This window comes from Aulonocara stuartgranti, assembly GCF_965226115.1.
Source record: "Aulonocara stuartgranti genome assembly, chromosome: 22".
Taxonomy (NCBI): Eukaryota; Metazoa; Chordata; class Actinopteri; order Cichliformes; family Cichlidae; genus Aulonocara; species Aulonocara stuartgranti.
The window spans coordinates 15,711,624-15,734,731 of NC_138957.1; the positions used below are offsets into that span (position 1 = coordinate 15,711,624).

Consider the following 23,108-nt stretch of genomic DNA (forward strand, 5'->3'; position numbering starts at 1 on the left):
ACTGAAAGAGCATTTATAAGTAAAAGCACAGGATATCCCGCTTTTGCCTCGTTTTCATTGGCTTGGCAAACTTATCCCCCGTTACGATTGGTGGAAAATGCTGTCGATCATAACCCTTCGGCGTAGCTTTCCTGGCTCTGACAGCTGTCACCGTACGAGGTCAAGGGGAAAGAAGTATGGCTTCGCTGTTCAGAGGGTCTCGATATATATGGTTAAGGTGGAGTAAGCATGTCAACGTTGCCTTCGGTAATGTATTCGCTTATGTTGACGGGTTTTTTTTCCGCATCGTTTCATTCATTTACGAATGTGTGGTCACAGGTAAATTCAGGCGGAATAGTCCTGTTGTACTTGTTAGCTAGCTCGTTAGCCCTCTGAAGAAAGTATGAATACTTAGGTGTTTGCAGTGTGGACGATGTCACCAAGTTGAACATCACTATGCGCAACAAAGACGAGCACACTGAAATAGCAATGGCACGAAAAGCTCATTTTGGACCTCAGTAGGAATATGCGATATGTTGGTTTTAGGTAGTTCATATGAATATTTAATTGCCACTCACAAATCTGCGCTACATAAAACCACTAGCTTCCATTGCATCACTGTTGCAAACACATACTCTGTTCATCGCTCCTACAGTGCAAACAAGACACGCTAGGTTGTTTCTTATGAATTATCTACAGTGACTATTGATTTAAATGATTTCAGTGTAGTTTAGAAGATAACCCATCAACCTCTTTAAATGGGCTGTAACCCTATTAAATTTCTATAAATCAATTATTCAGATAGATTGATGTACTGTCATGACCCAATTAATTTAATAATTGGTGCACAATTAATAAAATAAATAAAACACAACAACAACAAATCATTCAATAATTTTGTGCAAAAGATTTCTTCACTCCACTTTCTATTATCTGGTTTATGTTTCTGAAGTAAATCCCGTTTTAAAAATGTTTCAGAAGCAAACATGTGCTGTACTGTGTTACACCAGCTGAGTGTGCTACCTTAGAAAGCCATGTATAGCAAGCAATACCTGAGAAAGTAACATCCTGTTATAATTATTAATCTTTTATTAAAAGTTGCCGTTTGCAGTTCAGTGTAATGCACTGTGCTATTATACTAATAAAGCGATGCAATATTGGAATAAAATTCAGTGTGTAAAAAAAAAAAAAAAATAAGGTGCTGTCATCTTATACTGCAGAATAAGATGACACTTTTTTCTGTTGTGTAGTACCTTTTGGTTCTATAAAATATATGGTGATTTTGACATGAGGGATTTTAATTGGGGATTTTGGTGCAGTGGTAAATGCATGTTTTTTTCAATATGGACCATAAAGCTGCTTCTTCTTCTTCTTCTTCTTCTTTTGTAGAGCTCTGATTTGTCAGAATGGATATGCCTCTGCATTAGATGTCAGTGTGTCATTAGCACAAAGCTTATTCATTGTTACGTATCCAGTACTTGAAGTTTTGAAGTTTGGTCATTTTAGTCCAGCACTGGAGAATACCCTGTCGTCATTTAAGTATTACAGAGAGATGGGAGAAGTTGGTCTCCTGAGTATGGTGAAGACTTTGCTGAATTTAAGCTTTAGGCCTTTCGTTTGTGCTTTTTCTTCCCTTTCTAATCCTGTTGTTGCAGTCTGGTTGGTCCACTGCCAGAGTTTCCATTGTGTTTTAACCTGTCTGGATCTTGGCTAAGCTAGAAGTGGTTAATAGCCTGACTGGACTGACTGAGATCAGAGATATTTTTAACCACTTTTAATTAGTTAATTTATTTCTGGATAATGTTAGAATTTTACACCAGGTATTAGTCATAGGGAAATGTCTACAGCACTACCTGCAGTAGAAAGCAGTATTGTCTTCATTCAGATTTCGTGATTTTGCTCCTGATTTCAACTAAATCTTGTTTTTACAACAGTATCAACACGATCAATGGCCTCAAAGACACCAGTGGGATTTATTGGTCTGGGAAACATGGGCAGTCCCATGGCTAAAAACCTGTTAAAAAATGGGTATCCTGTCATTGCTACCGATGTCTTTCCTCAGTCTTGCAAGGAGCTGCAGGACACTGGTGCCCAGGTAATAAACTCTCAGTAACACATTGCATTTACACATGTAAACACTTATTTGTGCAATAATTTACAGCTTCTCTGTGCGACAGTTGACAGGCTGTCACAAAATCAAGTGGGGTATTTTGTGGTGATGGTTTTCAGGTAGTGGACTCCCCAGCAGACGTTGCAGAGAAAGCAGACCGCATCATCACCATGCTCCCCTCTAGTCCCAATGTCATAGAAGTATACACAGGCCCAAATGGCATCCTCAAGTAAGACATGTTATTGTTGGTGTCTCTGTGATTTCTGTGACATTTATGTATCTTCTCTTTGTATTTTTAAAATCTATAAATGGTAAGTGGAGATTTCATCGTGTTTAAAAAATAGATAGGACTTAGTTTGATTACCATAATCCATGTGTTCATTTATTCTCTTTTACCCGGTGCAGGAAGGTAAAGAAGGGGACCTTGTTAATTGACTCCTCCACGATTGATCCTGCTGTATCTAGAGAAATGGCAGTTGCTGCAGAGAAGAAGGGTGCTGTGTTCATGGATGCCCCAGTGTCAGGAGGTATTGTGTAAAACAAATTATTAGTAAGCAAGCACACCTCAATTGGTGTCTTCGATTCTGTAAAGTCTTTCCCTTGATTTATGTGTTTTTGATTTGCTCATTCTTGACTTGAAATACATAAAGAAAAAAGAGAGACGTTAGTTGGCATTGTGAAAAGTAGAATTAGACAGCTGGTTTATTTATTCAACTGTGCCAACCACGGTATTAGGCCTGTGACCCTTCAACCTCAGTTCTGAACTGTCTCACACTCTTTTGTATATCTAAACTATTGGACCTTTTGGGTTAATGCTCAGACACGGATTGTAATTACTGAGCGGGCCAGCCAGTAGGTGCCCTCTTAAGGCTTTTATTGCAGCTTTTGACCAGGGGTCTTAAAGGCAAGGTTAAGGTTTTAAGTCCTCATTATGTTGGCGCTGTCTACTTGTGACAGCTTCTTGACAGAGCACAGGATCGCCAGTCGTCCTTAATGGGCTGAGCTGCAGTGGAGAATCCCATGTCAGAGCTTTTCATGTTGATGGAGCCGTAATGGCGGGTATCCCATGTTAGTGCCTTTCATGTCAGATAAAGAGTCGTAAAGAAGAGAGAAACTGCCCTCACATGGAGGACAGGAGAAGAGGGGGAGAGGAAGATAAGACATGAAGGAGATACATCGCAGTAAAACTGTCCATCTTTCTCAGTCTTTCTGTCTTTGTCTCTTTCTCTCTTTCACATACACAACCACAAAGTTCTTCTGATTCAGGTATGCAGTTAAGGATTTCAACATGCTGACACCCCTGCATGTCAGAGTACGAACTCTGATCACAGTCTGTTTCCTTTTTATTGCACAATCTTTAATTCGTAACCCTGAAACTCCCGCGGTCTCCCATACAAACATAGACTTATCCCATTTTCGGCATGTTTACCAGCTGGCGTCTGCAGCACAGAGCGGCTGCAGTGAGTGAGATCAGAGTCTTAAGCTTGTTACTCTGCCTTAGCACATGTACTGTTTAAACACTATAGACAGTGTTTGTGTGCAGTCCCCTGGCAGCGTTCTTCCTCTCCTGTTCCTTACTAGGCCTCTTTAACTGGCTTGAGGTGACCAATGATTTACTTGCTACCTAGCAGGTCTCTGCAGCTAGACATTCTTTCCTTATATGCACCTGCCCATCCAGTGTCACATTAGACATTCATAAGTCATATCCAGAAATCCAGGTACTGACTTTAGAGCACAGTGCCAGCACATTCTAAGTAGAAAATTGATGAAAAATTAAGTGAAAATTTTTTGATAATAAATTATAATTTTGATCCATTGATTTATGCATTTGGTGAGCATAGTCCCCACCAAGGCAAATGCCTTATTCTGCTATTTTAAAAAAGCTATCCAGATCCACATAAAAATGAAAGTGTCCTTCCTTTACTCATACTTAACCTTTCCACAAAGTTTAATAAAACTCAGCCATGTAGTTTTTGAATAAGTGCATTCAATCTCTACAATCTAAGAATTGTTATTTTCCTGCTGTTGTAAATGAGATATATTTGGTCGGAGACATCTATCTCATCTCGGTGGTGTTGCCAAGCCAAACTTGTAAAGACAGGTTGTGAAAGAATGTCCCAGTGACAACTTGGTAACCAATTTCAGAGAGCTTAACAACCCCGCTCACCCCACCCTCCCAACCCCACACCCCTGCTTTGCACACCTCTGGGCAGTTACATGCTCTGTTCCAACCAGGAGATGGCACCCTACCCAAACAGGGCACTGTCATACTTTTTGAGTTAGGTGTGTGTGTGTGTGTGTGTGTGTGTGTGTGTGTGTGAGAGACAGGGGAAAAATGTGGACGGAAGCGCCTTAGTTCTGAGAATAATTATTTAATATTGGTTAAATTGATAGAGTATGCTTAGTAAAAGAAAGATAGTTTGAAATAAAAGTTAAGTGAAAATATGGCATCTGACTTAAAAATCATTCATGTCTTGTTTCAACCTGATAAATGGTATCATTATATTTAATTTAAAGTACTTCTCACAGTTTTCTGTCATTGAGTATCATTTATATCACGCTATCATTTGAACATGTTTGATCCCACTGACTCAAGGCAAAGTGTTATCCAGTCAGAACTGGTTCAGTTTCCCTCTGAGCACACTGAGCAGACTTGCCGTGATCTGCTGTACTGTTAAACTTTTGCAGACACAGCCTGCTCTTTTTGTGGTTTGAGCATTGTTTTTATTTTTAATGTAGAATTTCGTTTGATATAAAATAAATCCCTTTTCTGTGCTGTGTGAGGTGGTGTTTTTTACACAGAAATGTGTGTTTGTGTGTTGTGTGCGTCACTAGAGGTTTGGCAGGCAGGCGTGGGATCTGAATTGCACAGTCATAACCCTTCTTAAAAAGAGCAGTCAAAAAAACTTTCACTTTCTTCTCATGGGCATCCTGCTGGCTTCCATTCTTGCACATTGACCAACATCTTGGCTTTAGCCCTGCACTAGCCAGCTGTGCAGTGCCACAGCCAGATGTGTTCTGGTACACGCACACACATACGTGGACACACACACACAGTGTGTGTTCAAATGTTCTTATCTGCACTCTGAACATCTTTTTTTATCCAGACACAATTATATTAACTTAGATTGTGGTTCTTTATGCATGCTGATGTTTGCTTGTGCACACACAACACACGTCTGTCACTGTCTGGAGTCATTAAAAGCATCCACATGCAAAGTTGTCCCACAACAAAACAAGCTCTGATGTCACAGGCCAAGGGTGTTGGCACAGCGATGGCAAAAATAGGAGGTCTGGCTGACAAGCGGTGGGTCGTTAGCAGTAATTACCCAGAATGCCTGTGTTTGTGTCTGTGTGCCCATGGTGGGCTGCCACATAGCTAACGGACGATGGCTTTAAAAAGGCCCTAAAAACCTTTCATTGTGTTTTTCCCATTGCTGGGAAAGTCAGCTGTCGGTGCAAATGAAAGCAAGAGGCAGCCTAGCTGCTGTGGGACTGTAGGAATTTGGGCTAATGTTGCTTGTTTGCGAGGTCTTATAATTCTCCGCTAACTACCTATTTAGGCTGAGTCTCAACACCACTCTAATCATATCCATACCACATCAACTCAACCTTAGCTTTGCAGTGTGTCATTTGCTGACAGTTTGAACGTCATCCTTCAGCTTGTAGGAGCTTGTTCAAGCCAAGGCTGGCGCTAGTTTGTCCATCAGTCAACACTTCCAGTCCACTAGATCTTCTTCCAAAAAAATCAACTTTGACTACGGTTTAAACTGATATGCACAAATAATAAAACAGAAAAAGCAGTATAATTAAGATTATTAGCATTTATTAGTTTACCTTTTCCTGAATACTTTTTAATTGTAAACCAGGAAAGCCTTTTCTCTGGTAATAGTAGTTGGAAAAAGCTTTTCTTGTGCATTTCTTAAGTGACCATAGACCAGAGGCATTACAAATTAAATCTGAACAGTGACTTCCCTTGCTGGTCAGCAGTTAAGTGAGAAGCAGGCAAACTCCAGTGTCTGATGAAGACTGTGTGATAGAGTTCATAGCTCAGGGCAAAAGCTGGCCAATAAACCCTTGTTGTAATTGTAACTGTCAAAATGTAACACTAATTCCTTTGATTACATTTTACCTATTCAAAACTTGATTTTTGGAAGTTTTCAGCTGTGATACTTGAAATAGTCTTCAATGTGTCATTGTACTTACAAATCTTAGTTTCTTTAGCCACATTTATCATAAAATATGGACCAAGTTGTTTTTTGCCTCTAGAGATTTGCAGGAAACCACTCACTCGTTCACTCTAGCTCTCAAATGTTACTCACAGTCTGCTGAAGGTGAAATTCTTTGAGATTGTCAGAGGTGGAAAAAGTACAGGCTCTGAAATGTACTCAAAATAAGAAAGTAAAAAGGAGCTCATTTTTCTAACCATTTTTGTACAAAGGAAATTGAACTTTGTGCTATATTAATATAATAATAAAATAATATTAGTAGATGAGAATACAAATCTTATTCAAGTCCAAATTCCAAAACATACTCAGCTTAAATTAGTTATGTAGAACATAAGCACTGAAAGATCATTTTAAAATCTAACTATTTTCTGTAGCCTACTTTGTAGTGGGGGACTTTGCCTCCACAGCTAAACAGTAAAATGAGTACAGTCAGGGGTTACAGTGGGATCCAGCAGGTGGGTGAACACTAAGATCTGTGTAGTGTCTCAGCATAGGGAAAAAAATCACAGCTCCCAATAACTTCCATTGTGAGCTTTAGTAGATTTTCTTACTGTGCAGGCTGTGATCAGCTGACCTGCTGCTCTTTGTAGATTTACGCAACTGAATTCAACAATATGTCAGCAATTTCACAGCTGTCTTGGCTGTTGTCCATCCCTTACACTGGCGCTATGCTGTTTATACTGCCTTTATACTAGAAGGTATACAATTGGTACAAAGTCTAAATTCAGTGAATAAATGTAAGCATCATCAGCTTAAATGCAAATTCATCTCTGCTACACTTGATGCAACCTAAACCTGACCATGAGCACCACAGCCACTGTGCACTAGTCCAACACAGTGCTTTACTGCGAATTCACCACACTACATATCATATACAAATTCAATATGTGAGTAAAATTATGACATTACATGCAAGCTTTAAATTTTTAGTTTATCAAGTGTCACTGAGCAGTCCTTAGCTTTAAATCCTGTCCTGCCCTGTCCTGTCTGTCTTCCTACATTTTTCTCCATCTCTGAGTGAAGTTAGCTTTCTCCCTGGAAAATACAACAGCTGTACCTACAACTGCTCACAAACAGTTTGTGTGTTTGCTAATGTTTTTTGAGCTGATAGAAATGTTGCATTTGAAATTGCCTGACACTTACGACATTACCACACCTTACGAACTCCTGCACTCCTTCCAGTCCAGTTAAACCCTATAGATGATTCTGCTGAACCTTAAGTAATGAGTTTGGGTTTTTTTGAAAATGTAAGGAGTAGAAAGTACATATATAAAATGTAAGGAGTAAACATAAGTTATCCAAAAAATAAATACTGGAGTACAAATACCTGAATACTCTACTTACATAAAGTAACAGAGTATTTGTGCTTTGGTTCTTCTAACATAGAAGCTAACATAGATTTGTAATCACTCTGCACCATTTCACTGTTGTGTTGCCTTACTACAGCACAGCTTTCAAAGCTTACACTATATATCTGTATTTTCTGTCTTTGTTGAATAGTTTTTAAAGCGTTTTACACTATATATTTATGCATGTATATTTAGTGCTGTATTTTTACAGATATTTCACTCTGGTATTTTGGAAAAACTGGCAAAAATCTAGAAATGCGACATAGTGTGATAGGTAGAACAGTAATAGGGTAGCACTTGTGTGTCTCATTAAAACCCAGTCTAAATGTTTTCGTGAAACCTAATCCAGTCTGGGAATAGAATTATTTAAGAAGATGAGCCTGAAGGTTGGTGGGGACTCTAAGACTGAGTTAAGGAATCAGGTTGGACAGGCAGGGGGTGGTGCTGTCGCAGTCTGTCACGGCTAACCAGTACTAGAGAGTGGCCATCGTCCAAAGACTAGATTAGCATAACAAGCGACTTGCTGACAGGCCCTGGTGACATGGAGGGGGAGTGAGGGAGTGTGTAGGGTGGTAAAGTGACCAGGCAGGGTGATGATGACGATGATGGAGCGGTGGTGATGTGGGGGTTCTAGCCTATGCTCCAGATGGAGGTGGACCCATAGCAGCTGGGAGACTGGTTCTCACAACTCTGCCCCTGTGTCATCTGCTGTGGACGTGAGCGTGCAGACAAATAGTCAGCTGGTCTATACGTCATACAAAAAGTCTCTGTCCATCAAACGTAGCCCAAACGTCACACTGCATGACACTCATCTACACGTGAATTAACATTTTGTCTGTAGAAAAGCGTGTGTGTGTGTGTGTGTGTGTGTGTGTGTGTGTGTGTGTGTGTGTGTGTGTCTGCCTGCTAACAGCCTAATTGAGGATCATTATTAACTCGGTCTATCCTAGATGAGTCTCATTGGGCCGGGCAAAGGATTGATTGTGGCTCTCTCTTGCTTGCTCTATTCTGTCACTTACAATTGACCAGGTACTCCCCTCTGGAAAAGATCAGTTACTGATGATGATGATGATGATGATGATAATAATGGTGATGATCATGATGAGGCCTGACCTGATGGTAAGTGGACAGGCACTGCAAACCAAATTCTCAAGACTGTCGTAACTTTACATGCAACAATTTTGTTCTCTCAAATTTTTTCCCCCCAAACCCAAACTTTTTGCAGTCGCCTGCTCACACGAGGTTCTCACAGAGTATATGTGTGCAGGAGTCAGTTCTCATGGGGCTGTGCTCGTTAAGTGGAGCTGATAAAGTGTCTGTTTTTAACACAACAGAGTGGCATTAGTAAAATTGGCAGCAAAAACCTGTTGAAACTGCTGATTTTTTTTTTCCTGCCGATGTGGGCTAACGCACACCCTCGTCCCATTTCACTTATTTACTCGATATCCTTTCCACTTTTTACGGGGGCCCATTCAGGGTTTTAATTTGTTTGCGAAAAAGATCTGCTCTCGCGTGTAATTATGATGGTGGATCACGTGAGGCTGCATTGTTGGCCTGTAAACATCCTACCCCACTGATTTTAATTCTAAGCAGTCAACTCTTATTCATTTAAGCCTGTTACTCTATTAAGTGTGAAGGCACTTTTCATTCTGAATTATAGATGACTGTGGTTGCGCCAGAGTAACTTTGCATGTGCATATAGTTAAAGACAAACAGTCTAGTCTATTGCCAGTGCCAGAGTTTGTTTACACCAAGTACATTCAAACCCAGAGGTGTGATATGAAGTTTTGCGTATCCTTAAAGCTTTCGTGGCATTCTTGCAGTAAGAGCAGTTACATTATCATTTGAGGAAATTGTGTGTTTTGTGGAGCTCTAATGATATTATAGGTGTTGCCTTTGCTCCAAGTGTTTTTCCGTTTAATCTCTCCGCGGGGGGAAAAAAAGCAGGCTTTTGGAACGTTGTCAAATGCGTCATTCATTACCAAACACTGGGAACATCCCTTCTTGTGTGTGCATGTGTGTCTGCCATTTTGTGTTGTTTGTGTAGCCTCATATTCACAAATGTAGTTTAATTTAAACCCACCACCAATAAAAAGTGGCTACTGGTTTACATGCGGCTCGTAACTCTGAGACGGAGCCTCAGAACCTCCAACTGACGTCTTACTGGCGGCCAACTCTGAGATCTGCACCTGCCTCTGATACTCGCATACGTGCACAGATACTGCGTGCACATGTTCACGCTCATTGTCACTTGCTTTGTACTTGCACGCACCACTTCAAAAAGAGCTCAGTTTTAAAAGGCTTATATGGCTGTCATGAATTGCTTTGGTTGATTCTTTCGTGTGAAATGAAAGAAGTGCTAATGAACTTAGCATTTACTACAAACAGCCCAAACCAGAGCTCTGTCTCTGATCTTCCTTTGCCCTCACACAAGTAGTTTCAGTCTCTTATGTTCATGGTTAAAGGCTGTCATCGAAGCCTGCTGTTGAGCATCTGTCCTAACGGCGCTTGATTGCTTGCTTATTAACTAGTCTTTTGGTAATAGAGGATTTGAGATAAAGGGGCTTGCATGGGCCTCACAGACACTCACATAAGCACATTAAATGTCTTGCCCTTCCATCCTTTCTACAATGCGTTAAGAGACTTTTTTTCTCCTTTCATTCAACCTTTTATGTCAGAGTCAAAGTTAATAGTCCAGCAAACTTCAGCTCGGTCTGAGAATATTTACTTTGGTTGATATTGGGGAGAGGAGGTAAGCATCCACCACTCTGTCAACCCAAACATGTCCCCTGGATGTTGGTAAGCGAACGTGACCGAGGAAGATGGTGGTTCTGCTTCAAGGGAGTTATTTCCCAGGAAAGTATTACGTACCAGTTTGGGAATAAAGATGAACATGCCCCTGTACAATTTTTTGGGAGTGCTTGAAAGAGTTGACATTGTGTATTGTTTGTAGCACTCTGGCATAATTGTGTATACCTCCATTTATTATTCAATATATAGTTGCTTTGTCATTCCTTGTGGATATCTTCTTAGCATCCTCATCCCTCCATTACTGTCTCTAGCCTGAATCTTCTATCATAGGTGCCCCCCAACCCCCCAACCCCACACATATACACACACCTTCTCTCGTTCCCCCTAGGGGGCGTTGTGTAGTTGTGCAGTGCTAATGATCCAGGACTGTCACTCCCGCTGGGATGGATGAGCCAGCATACCCGGCGCTCAGGAAGCCTCATTAGGATTCTTCTTTAATCCGTCTCTGACAGGACCGGCCCGAGAATGGGACGTCCCCTCACACATACACCACACACAATAAATACCCTATGAAAGTACATTCAGCGCATAGACACAATATTAAAATCACACTTTATACCGACATACATACAGACACAAATGCACTTCAGCCCATGCACAAAGAATGGACCCACTGATACCCACACAGTGTATACACACAGTAACACACACGCATACACACACTGTTATGCTAATGATGTGTTATTCTGCTACAAACAAGGATCTTCGATCATCCTGGTGTCACTCCTTATAGAAATCCACTACACATCATAAGAGCTTATTATGGGTGATTAGTTAATTTGAGGGAGGGATGCTGGGAGGTAAAAAGAGAGAGATCATTTTCCTTCTTTGCTGTCATCTCTGCACCGCTCTCTCCTCGTACTTCTTTCTTTATCCCTCTCTCTTGCTCTCTTTTGGCTCACTCGCTTTCTTTTTCTCCTTAGTGAGATATATCGATCAGCACGTTGACTGTGTTATCAATAATCTCCTCTTTAGTCGTCCGCAAACAGTGATCTCCACTAATGAACCAGCACAGTCGTCACACTGCTCTTTCTCATTGTGTGTGTGTGTATCTGTATTTGTGAGGCTCAGCCTGCAGCATAGAAACTGCAAAATGGGATGGTAAAAATATCAGAAGAAAAAAAAAAGTGCTGGTAATTGTACTTATTATTATGATTATGATTATGATTATTATGATTATTATTATTATTATTATTATTATTCTTAGTCATGTATTTATTTATTTATTTATTTATTTATTTATTTATTTCCATTACTTTAATGAAAATGTGAAGAGAATTCTGTGACTTCACTGCACACCACACTGTTCACTATGTGCTCGATACTGGAGTAAAATCCAGTTTCCATTTTTTTAGACTAAAAAAAACTGTTCTGCCATTAAATGGAAACTTTGTTACATCAAATAAAACTTGAATCAATTATGCTAAAAAGAATTTAAGCAAATAAATAAGAAGACATCAAATAGCAAGAAGGGAAGAGAATCCATCATGTCTGTGGACCATATGTGTGTATGATTGGTGTGTGTGGCGGCCGTATGTTGAGCGCATGTTAGCCGTGGTCCGTATGCAGCTGCTGCAGCATGGGCTTTGGGCTTCATTATGTGGCCCTAATGACCTTCTGACAGCTCATCACTGAAATACACATGCACAGACACACACATACAGTGTAGTGGCATGATCATATATGTGACAACAGCACAGCCAATTAAAGAAGGTGGGGGGGGGGATATTTGAGCAATGGAAATTTACTATAAACCCTGTCTTTCCTCTCCTTTCCTTGCCTCTGCAGTGACATCTAACAATTAGATTTCAGCTGCTTTGTCCCCAGTAATTCCCTTTTAATTATTAACACCGACATTATTAGGCTTTCACTGTTAAGGCTTTCATTAAGGGTGGATGGCCCCCGTAAAAGACAGTCAAACTACATATCCTCATTCTACAATTTCCTCTTGTTTTTTTTTTTCTTACAGGAAAAATAAATAATAACGTATTTTTTAGTGCTGCTCTATTCTCATTGTGTTTTTGTTGGTAGTGTTTTTTTGGGTTTGAGTTGTTGTTTTTTTAAAATCTACCCTGGTAGAGCTTTCATCATTCTGAGCTATGCAAAGTCATTGTTACTGCAGACATATACAAAAGATGTCCTTTAGCACTGGCCCAGTGTAGAGGTGATAATGAAGTGGGTCTCGCTCCTGTGAATTTGAAATATTTAATCAAAACATTTGCTGAACCTAACCAAGTTATTTTAATGTGTACATTTAACAACACAGCTAATGAAATTGAATGTAAAGTTCAGAGGGTTCCTCCAGGTTCATAATCTGGTGATTTCGGCTGTCCCAAAAGCATATTTGTGTGTTTATTTAGACAAATATTAATAATAATCAGCTTTAACTGACACTGGCTAATCACTGAAGCATACAGGGAAAGGAGCCATTGCATAAGAGACTCAGACCGGCTGGATTCAGCCTACTCTGAAAAGAGGTTATTTCAGCATTAAGGACCCTGTGGAGAGGGTGGGCTGTGAGTCAGTGGGGTGAGGTTGCCTCCTACAACATGGCACGCTCCTTAAGCCATCAGGCACGGGGAGGGACGCCTAATTGAACATGATAAAGTGTAAAGTTAATTACCCCTCTCGCCTGTCAATGATACCCCCATGAGATAGGGGGCTGGCCTCAGGCACAGCTGCTCGTGTGTCCGTGTGTGTGTGTGTATATGAAAGAGAAGGGGTGACAAGACAAAAGCCAAGGGATCCCATGAGAGTTGTGCAGTGGATGATGGCAACAATCGGCTTTTAAAGATACCTCTGTCCCTCTGGTACAGCACTACTTAACACGTCTGTCCCACTAAGAGTTTGGCATACACATGCACACAGAGAACAGAGCACAGCTGACCTTTTAGACACAGTTGGTAGTGTTAAACCAGTCATATGGCTGATATATTATGTCTCGTGTGGAAAATTCACATATTTTAGTTCAACATGTATCAACACCTGAACTTTGTGTTCCAGTTTTCATTAACTATTTCATGTGTTTTGCAGGTCTGCACATATGCGTTGAACTTTTAAAGACTAGACATCAATATGTGAAATGTGTGTGTCTTATTAGTGATGTGCTCACATCAGTTAATGTTAATATCAGCATGTGGTGTGTTTAGGTGTTGGAGCTGCCAGCATGGCCAAACTCACCTTCATGGTAGGCGGAGTGGTCGAGGAATACAACGCAGCAAAGGAGTTGCTCACCTGCATGGGAGCAAATGTTATTTACTGCGGACAGGTCGGCACTGGACAGGTAATAAGGAATGTCTAAACATAATGACTGCATAAATACAAACAGCATTTCACACAGGGACATAGATTTGATGCCTCAACCAATACTTCTAAGACACTATGGCCAAAATTATAGGACACCAAGGCAAAAAATTATCAATGGAAAAGTGTGGACATTTGAAAGTCTGGTCTTTTTCCGTATATATGTTTACAATAGCTTTCAAAATTTGAGCAGATAACTATATAGTGAGGTTTGTAAGTTTCTACTCATGTTGTGCTTTTTGCCAGAATATGTAGTTATCAGTACATATAATATTTGCCGGAGTATATTGGAGACTGTTTAGAACCTCCAATTAAAACTCTTTAAATAATAGCTCTTCCAAAAAGTTTTGCAACCCACTGGCTTTGGTTCATTTTTCAGAAGTCAAACACAACTTTAATCAACTATTAATTTCATGTTTCATAAATCCCAAACAAACCTTACCTGAAAAACTTAACGAGATTCAGATTTCCAATTGTGTTTCACATTTCAGGACCATGGACAGCACACAGTGTTTACTCCAGATTTCTGATGTTGCTTTAAAGGAAAACAAAACAAACAAACAAACAAACAAAAACACCAGCAACAAAACTTCTATCAACTTTATAAACAGAATAAATGTAGGCTAGAATGCACACATAAGAAATCATGATAACTCCTATAATTATAGAAGTATCAGTTGTTTCTGCTGCATGTAGCATCATCTTGCTTACAGTATTGTTACAAATAATCTTTGTAATAATATTGTAACATGCTGGACTATGCAATTTTGAAATACCGTGCTGTAATTCTTTCTTACATATTGATGGGTGGAAAATGCCCTTAAACAATTGTACCTAATTTGACCAGAACCTTTCTCAACACAAATTTCCACTGTTTAGTCAATCTGACCCCATAAATGCTGCAGCATTAATAAAATAGTTTTATAAGAACATGACTTCTTCCATATTATTACAATTCCTCCAGTAATTTATTTTCATAATGATTTATCCAAAGGATCTAATGTATGTATATTCCCTATGTCATCTTAGATGAGTGGACCAGTCCTGATGAAACTCTGCATAAACATTTCCTAAGATGTTGTGTCTATATGGCATATACAAATATTTTTATACAAATCCCACAATTATATATATTTGTTCATTTGACAGCTCAATTGAGCACCAAATGGCCACCTTACAACTGTGTTGTTCATGTTTAGTGTCTACATACTAAAGTTTCTTTACTTGCACATTCTACATTCGTTATACTACATATTTTCACAATCAGTGCAATTTTTTTAAATCTTCCTGGTGATGCTAAGCAGCCTCTGATTATGAATATAGTTATCGAAATAAGCCACTATACAAACAATTAGTCAAGAAAAAGTCCTGCAAAGCAATGTGGGCTTAAGAAGATGACTGGGTGAGCATCATCAGGTCATGAGACACTTTATGAAGTGACAGTAATTGTTTATTGACCTAATACCAAAGCCCCATGCATATCAATGGGATTTGCATGTTTTACCGAAATGAAGTCTGTGGCTTGGGAAACCCACCAAAATAAAGTCTACTCAAACTTCAAATTAACACTGAATCAGTCTATTATGGAAATACATTTTTTGTTTACATGTTAAAAGGTAATTTGCTATATTGGCTAAATTGGGCTAGAAGTCCAGATTGTTGGGCCTCATTTATAATTGGATAATTCACTTAAAAACTGTTTTGTAGATAGAGGTGGGCTACTTCAGAATTTCTTCATTAGCTACATGTATGGAGATTATTCCAAGTGTGGCGCATCCATTTGGAAGCTGTTGTTGGATCTAGGAGCTGTCATTGCAAGTGAAACAGACCGTCTTTAAACTGCAAATCCTACAGAGAGATGGCAAGAACAATAGAAGTGAGAAACTCAACAGCTTGATGCATTCTGAGGGGAAAAAACAACATGCTAGTAACCTTGGCAGCATAGGAAGCTCTGGACATCCGCTGAGGACAATAGTGCTGGTTTGTGGCAGGATCCTTTCCATGGTTGAGAGGGAAAAAAATCCTTCAGGACCAAATCATTATTATTATTATCCTAGTTATCAACCATAACAAAAGAAATGCCAGATTGGATTTGACCAAAAAAACATCTAAAATGATATAATACGTTGCATTTTCTTGAAAAGAAGTCTTAAAATAATTGAAATGATCCCATTACTTCAAAGATGACCATTAAAAATGTAGCATTTAAGCATTAGTGGCCATTGAAGTGTTTCACTCGTCTATTCCAGAGTCAGATTATCTGAGATTTACTGTTGTGTGTTATATTTTGTTTTGCAGACTTCATCATTTACATAATAATTCCTTTATAAAAATCTTTCTTTCACACCCTTATAGGCAGCTAAAATCTGCAACAATATGCTGCTGGCGATTGGGATGATTGGGACCGCGGAGACCATGAACCTTGGTATCAGGTACTGTAAGCAAATGCTCTGCTAAAAGATAAAATAATAAGGAAGTGTATGATCAGTGGATTCATTTACATGGGAATGATTAGTGTAGAGATAGCTGTCTGTGGGTAGCACTAACACAGCTGTACATAGGTGTACAGGGATTTAGTACATCCAGATCCAGATTTCCTTATTGTTGTTGATGAATTTGCAAAAACGAAAGAACAAGTACAGTGAAATTACAAGGACATATTTTGAGGTTACTACCTTTTAGCCACACATTAACTCTGCTATTATTGCTGTTAGATATAGTTGTCACAGTAAGGTCAATTACTACGCCAGCGATGTAGCTGTAACTGTAATTTACTACTACAATACAGGTTTAGAAACGTGTGGGTGCATGTGTGTGTGTGTGTGTGTGTGTGTAGTTTATGGGAGTGTGAAGGGGTCAGCCCTGCCCCAAGTCAGAGCCGCCTCTGCTAAAGAGAGATGGATGAGGGGGTGGAGCCACATTGTCTGATTTACATTTGCTGATTGAGCTCTCACCAGAATCCTGCCACACCTCTGCTACTGAACACCACCTAGAAAACCCATCATTCATGATTCCTCCTCGTGACACAAAGCTTCTTTGGCCAGGAAGCTGAGGATGATGGGAGGTGAAGTCCGGTGGATTGCACTGCAATCTTATAGCACTAGAAATCATGTGAGGACTTAAAATGCACCACAGCACCCATACTTTGTTTTGGTCTGTAGAATTTTTAAGTGCGGCTTGCATACAGGAAGCTTATACATCAGTTTTTATAGATTTTATACTCTTCAGATTTTATATTCTGTTCTATTTATGTATTTTCCTTGTCAATAATGGACTGTTTCTTCTGTTTACTCTCTGGCTATAATGCGATTTTACGGCCTTTACAGTGTAAAATGGTATTTGCATCGCGTTTTCTGCACGGGTGTTCATGAGCGTCCATGAATTCCTCTTTGCACAGTGCAGCTGTGTTAGTGCGACTGATTTATCTGTGCTGAGACAGAGGAGGAAAATTGGCATGAGCAGTCGAACATAAATCCCCTCACTATGCCTCTGAAATATGGAGGCATTAAGGGAGCAACGCAGATTTACACATTGCCACACTGTCTCTGAAGCACACACACACAGACACACAAATTTACATCCAGATATACTGAAGGCAGCAGTTTTCTACCACTACAACTTCTCACAATTCACATCATTATAATGTATTCCTATAACAAAAATAGGAATACTAACTACCGCATCTCTTCACTTTGACTGTGAATTATCTTCATATCTTTTCAAGACTGACCCATATTCAGTCTTGATTCCATTTTGTGTGTGTGTGTCTGTGTGTGTGTGTCTGTGTGTGTTTCAGTTTCCCCCTCTTCTTGCTAGCCAATCTCTGGGGCTTTATTAGAGGGCTTGACAAAGACTGTCATCGTTTAGAGGGAGCCCACACCCGTAAATCTCCCATGCTGCATTGCGGCCCAGCCTCTTATGCAGAAAGAACGCTCTCTTTGGTGCATGTGTGCAGACACACACACCGACACAATTCAAGACAAAGGAGGCTAAGCACTCACAGGCAATTTGCAGGAAAACGGCAATAACATTTTATCATGTTGGACTTGGGCCTGATAGAGCTGCCCTTTCTTTTGTGTGTGTGTGTGTGTGTGTGTGTGTGTGTGTGTGTGTGTGTGTGTGTGTGTGTGTTTGTGTGTGTGTGTGTGTGTGTGTGTGTGTTTCCTTACCTGTACATGCAGGCAGACACACACACACACACACACACACACACACAGAGAGTTCTGTTCATGGAGCTAATTTGTTGATCTCAGATGGAAGCTTGGGCCGTCTCCAGCAGAGCGTGACGTTCTCTTAGTGCAAGGAATGGCCACGCATGACAATTATCAGCACACGCACACACTCACACACTCAAACACACTCTCCCATGCAGACCGTTTCTTTCTATGTATTTTCAATTCCTTGCTTTTGGCTTTTGCTTCCCATCCATATTTGCTTTACATTCTTTATTTTATTATTTTAATCCATTTTTTTCTTTCTTTTTTTTGGGGGGGGGGGGGGCCTGCTGTAATATTTGAAAGCAGCCAAGCAGTCAGTAAAAGAAGGATGAAAAGCTGCAGAGAGTATCATAGAGCAGTGGAGAGGAGCAGCAGTGATTTTAATGATACATATGAAGATAAGAGTAGAGACGACTGGCCCATGTGACGCTCATATGACACTTTTACAGTTCACCTTGCAAACCTGTGTGTCTGCGCCCATTCATGCGTACAAATACGCAGTTGCCGATGCCCAAGTAGGAGCATACATATTTGCTCCTTTGTTCTTTTTATGGGGAGGACAACAGGCAAATCAGAGTTTATAACAAGACCCTTTTAGCAGAGAGACAGAAATAGGTTCACCACAACATACATGAGCACAAACACATCGTTCCCTTCCTCTCTCTATAGTTGAGATGAATCGTGAGCATATGTTCAGATGAAGATTAAACTCGCGTGATAAACGCGCTTGTTGCCTCTATAAATGGAATAGTAAGTGCTTGTGTGTGTGTGTGTGTGTGTGTGTGTGTGTGTGTATGTGCTCGTTAGCTCTTTAATGATATATTAAATGGGGAAGAGGCTGGGCTTCCTCTCTTGTGGCGTCTGATGAGATCGAGAAGCTAATCATAATGAAAGAGACGGTTAATATCAGCGCTGCAAATGAACTCCACCTGCTAGAGCTCCCAGGACATAAACACCCTCCCCTCTCGTTTGAATCTTCAGCACCATCTCTCTTACTGTTTTTTTTTTTTCTTAATTTTATTTTATTTTTATCTGCACCAGCATTACACAGCAACACCGTTCATGTCTGATTATCCATGTCAATCTTGTTAAAGCGTGACATGTCCTCTTCTCCACGCAAATTACCGCAGGCGAGGAACAACACCACTGCGTCAGCTAATAACCGCAGCTGAGTATGAGTGTGTGCGAACAGTTTGTCGTGTGTGTCTCTGTGATGGGAGCAAGAGGGGAACTTCATTGATTTATCGTTAACAGAGGACAACAGCTCCCCGTCAGCGTCTATGGCCGCTATAACAAACGATCTGCGCGCTCGGACGCGCTTTATTGTAGCTCAGCCAGTAACCTTTTCAGCTGCTGACCCAGAACACAGGGAGGGGCTGCTTGCTTGTGTGTGTGTGTGTGTGTGGGGGGGGGGAGGCTTGTGCGATGTCAAACATATGTCCCCATGAGTCCTTAGACAGGAAGGTGTCAGCATGGAAGAGGGAGGAAGGGTAGAGGGGAAGCAGGATGGCAAGGGATGCTTACAGACATAAACTAAGAAAGCTATCATGAGCTAGACTACCATTAAAAAAGAAGAAGAAGAAAAAACCCAGCGCGTGCAGAACCACTCATGCCACACTTCCAAAACTGTTTGTTAAAAAATTAGGGAGTCTGAGCGGACACATAAGAGATGAAGGGGAGAGGAAAGGGGGAGGGCGAGACATGGAGAGAGTGTAAATGCAATTCCTTTTCTTAATTAGTTAGTAGACAGCTCATAAAACTGCAGCAGTAATGGCAGAATGAGAGCCAGGTGGAGAGAGGGAAGGAGGGAGGGTGCTGGCCTTAAAGACCTATGATAGTTTAATAGTCATATTGAGAGCAGAATAGAGTTACAGGCCTGTAAGTAACAGTAAACTGAGGCAGCCAGGACTTGATGTGGTCAGCTTTATACTGGCCTTAAAACCATTAATATGGCATGTTGAACGGTCGACACAGACGCCGTCGTTACACCCTCCCTGCTCGGTTTCACTCATTGCTTCTGTCTGTCTACCCTCAGTCTCTTTCTTTGTCTCATGTGCCTTTGGTTACTTCTTATCATAGTCCGGAGGTTTGTCCTCTTGCATATGAAAGTAGGTTGCTGCAAAATAGGGCAGCAGAGCTAAGAATGTGCCTCTGTGTGTGACAGCGAGGTTTATGGCTCCCCTGTGCTGCTTAACCACTTCTCCTCCTCCACTTTCTTGAAAGAGGGATGAAGGATAGATGTAGTGGTAAACATCAATACTGCATTAGCCGGCATTACAAAGCCTTCAGCCATTAACACTGAGGAATGGTCACAGTGAGGCATAAGGTTCATTGGGGGTCACTACAATCACCAGGCACCCCCACACCCACCTTTTGCCACATTTCTTATGTCCCACTGGTCCTCTTCAACCCAACTCTGTCCCATTTCCTCCCTATATTTTGCATAACTCCTCTTTCCTTGTTTGTGCCTACCATTTTTTAAAGTTTTCCTCTCCATGTCATTCTAAGATGCTAAAAGTTTGAAAGTAAAGTAATTTTCTGACTTTTTTTTTTGTCTGAAACATGTTGTAATAGTAGTATGATATTTTAGGTTTCTTTAAAACCACCATATTTGGTGTTATTTGGGCTATTAAATCAAATCAAATCACTTTTATTGTCACATCACATGTGCAGGTACATTGGTACAGCACATGCGAGTGAAATTCTTGTGTGCGAGCTTCACAAGCAACAGAGTTGTGCAAAATACAATAACATAAACAGGCAAAATATATACGAATGGCTAAATCTGAAACTAATAAATATATGTACAATATATAATAGTATATGCAAAAATTTTTTTAATTATTATTAACAGCTAGAATTGTTAAAACTGTAATTTAGTTGCAATGTAATTTAGTGTTGTACACCTTCAGACAAATAAAACTATTTCACATGTGTCAAAGACAGAACTTATTTAACTCTATTTTCTTCTTTTTGCAGACTGGGTTTGGATCCCAAGCTGTTGGCAAAAATCCTAAATATGTCCTCAGGTCGTTGCTGGTCCAGCGACACGTACAACCCTGTCCCTGGAGTAATGGAGGGAGTTCCCTCTGCCAACAACTACCAGGGCGGCTTTGGAACCACACTAATGGCAAAGGTACTAAGCTTGTGTTCTGGTTGTATTATTTGTGATTCTTAATGTCTGATGTGTTTAATAATCAGTTCATCTTATCAATACATAAACTGATAATGAAAGTGTTCTGAAATCCAAGAATCTGTATAGAGAATTCTTGGGTTTTTGGGTACAGTGGGGACGAAGAAATCCCCCTTTTAACAGGAAGAGAATTGTCAAGAATATTTTTTTTAAATCCAGTATGTGCTCATCATCTAATGAGGCAGACATTTCTTCATATCCTACACACTAAAATAAAGATGTTTCTGAAAACCGGTTTTCTTGAGCTGTTCATAGGATCTGTTTGCACCTGTCACTTTTTCTGACTGCTTGTCCCTCTCTTCTCATGTCTGTGCTTAAAGGATCTTGGTTTGGCGCAAAACACTGCCACCAACACCAAGACACCTGTCCCTCTGGGTTCCCTCGCTCACCAGATCTACCGAGTCATGTGCTCTCGCGGCTACGCTAATAAGGATTTCTCATCCGTGTTCCAGTTTCTGCGTGAGGAGGACGGACAATGAATGCAAGGGGAGCACACTGACTCTGCTGTTACAATACACAAACACACATAAACACACACCAGAGCTGCACACACCCCTGTGCCCCTTATCCCAGTATGCTCAGGAGATGCTAAGGCCTTGCAGTCGAGCACAGACCTGCTACCCAGTTTTCATACCATTTCGACCCATGTCCCCTCATTACATTAGCTAAATCATATTTTCACTTTATCCTCCTCTGTCTATATGAAGGAAATCATAAAACTGACTCCGATTAGGCTTACATGTAACAGTGAAAAGTATATGTGGTTTTCAGGGTAATAAGTAATAACTGAATTAATGTAAAAGCATGATTATGTTCTTTTTGGTTTTGTTTTGTGGGGATTTGTGCTGTTTGACTGTTACCCTATTACCCAAGTTACCTCAGCCTGTTTATATTAAACTATAAAGGTAAAAAAAAATGGTATAGATTCACATAATAATTGAAATTTAATTGAAGAGCATGAAGAGGTTACTTCATACTTACAATACCCACATACCAGCACTACGTTTAAGGTTACAAAAATAAGCCACTCTTTTTTGTTCAAAGTTTACTGAGTTTGTTACTTTTTTGTTTTTTTGACATTTTATTTCTCCTTTCATTATTCAGTACTGCATTTAATTCATTTTTTTTTTACCTCATGAGTTCACTAAAGTTGCAGTAAATCTTCTGTGGTACACCATTCAAGTATTTCCTCACTTTATCGACCAGTTTTGCTCTACTATTCTGTGAGATAAATATCTGGTTATTTTTGCACCATGTGCATCGCAGTGCGAAGTGCTGGGCTGTTTTGATACAGTCACAGAATCTCTTTAATGTTACTGCTTTTCTCTATCTGCTTATTGAGCCAATGAAGTATTATTTTTTTGACCAGTGCTGTTAAAACGTTTTCTAATCACTGCAAAATGTTCTGTCAAGCACCTTCTTCAGTCCATATTTCTCCTCTCTCTCCCTCTATGCGTGTATGACAATCTGTGTAAAGTCAGAGAGGAATGATTCATCCTGCTCTGTGCATAATTCATATTGTTGTGTAGCACTGAAGAGGAATCTGAATGGACTGCCATTTTTTTGTAGTAAAATTCATTATAAGTCTACAGTTTGTCTTTGCACTGTGAAACAGATCCAGTCACACTGTAGCCTAAAATAAAAGCTGTTCCATGTATTCAGTGTTTGTATTTTCTTGTAACATCATTTTTATTTTTATTTTTGTTTTAGTAAACTAGATCAAAGCTCAAATGGCTAGCTTCATTTTGAGATGACTGACATGCACAAACTATGAAAATAGGCATTCCTGTTATTATTTTATTGAATATAGCATTTTTACACTAAGAAAGAAGCTCAGATGTAATATTACCTGATAACCAGAGATACTCTTAAAATTCTTGACTTTCCCACTAACTCTAGTCCATTTACCATGTTAGT

At 40.0% G+C, this 23,108-nt stretch overlaps 1 protein-coding gene across 2 annotated transcripts; it reads left to right on the forward strand.

Annotated features, from left to right (window-relative positions):
• The first annotated feature begins 102 nt into the window (after window positions 1-102).
• On the forward strand, window positions 103-22,848 carry hibadha (3-hydroxyisobutyrate dehydrogenase a). Of its 2 annotated transcripts, none has more exons than XM_082522276.1 (8): window positions 103-246; window positions 1,914-2,074; window positions 2,209-2,318; window positions 2,495-2,616; window positions 13,628-13,761; window positions 16,137-16,213; window positions 20,978-21,134; window positions 21,512-22,848. In XM_082522276.1, exons 1-8 carry the CDS (start codon window positions 177-179, stop codon window positions 21,668-21,670), a joined length of 990 nt encoding a protein of 329 aa, XP_082378402.1. In that variant the 5' UTR covers window positions 103-176; the 3' UTR covers window positions 21,671-22,848. The 2 variants fall into 2 exon arrangements, with proteins under 2 accessions (XP_082378402.1, XP_082378403.1); XM_082522277.1 differs by having other exon boundaries at window positions 115-217.
• Window positions 22,849-23,108: the final 260 nt, after the last annotated feature.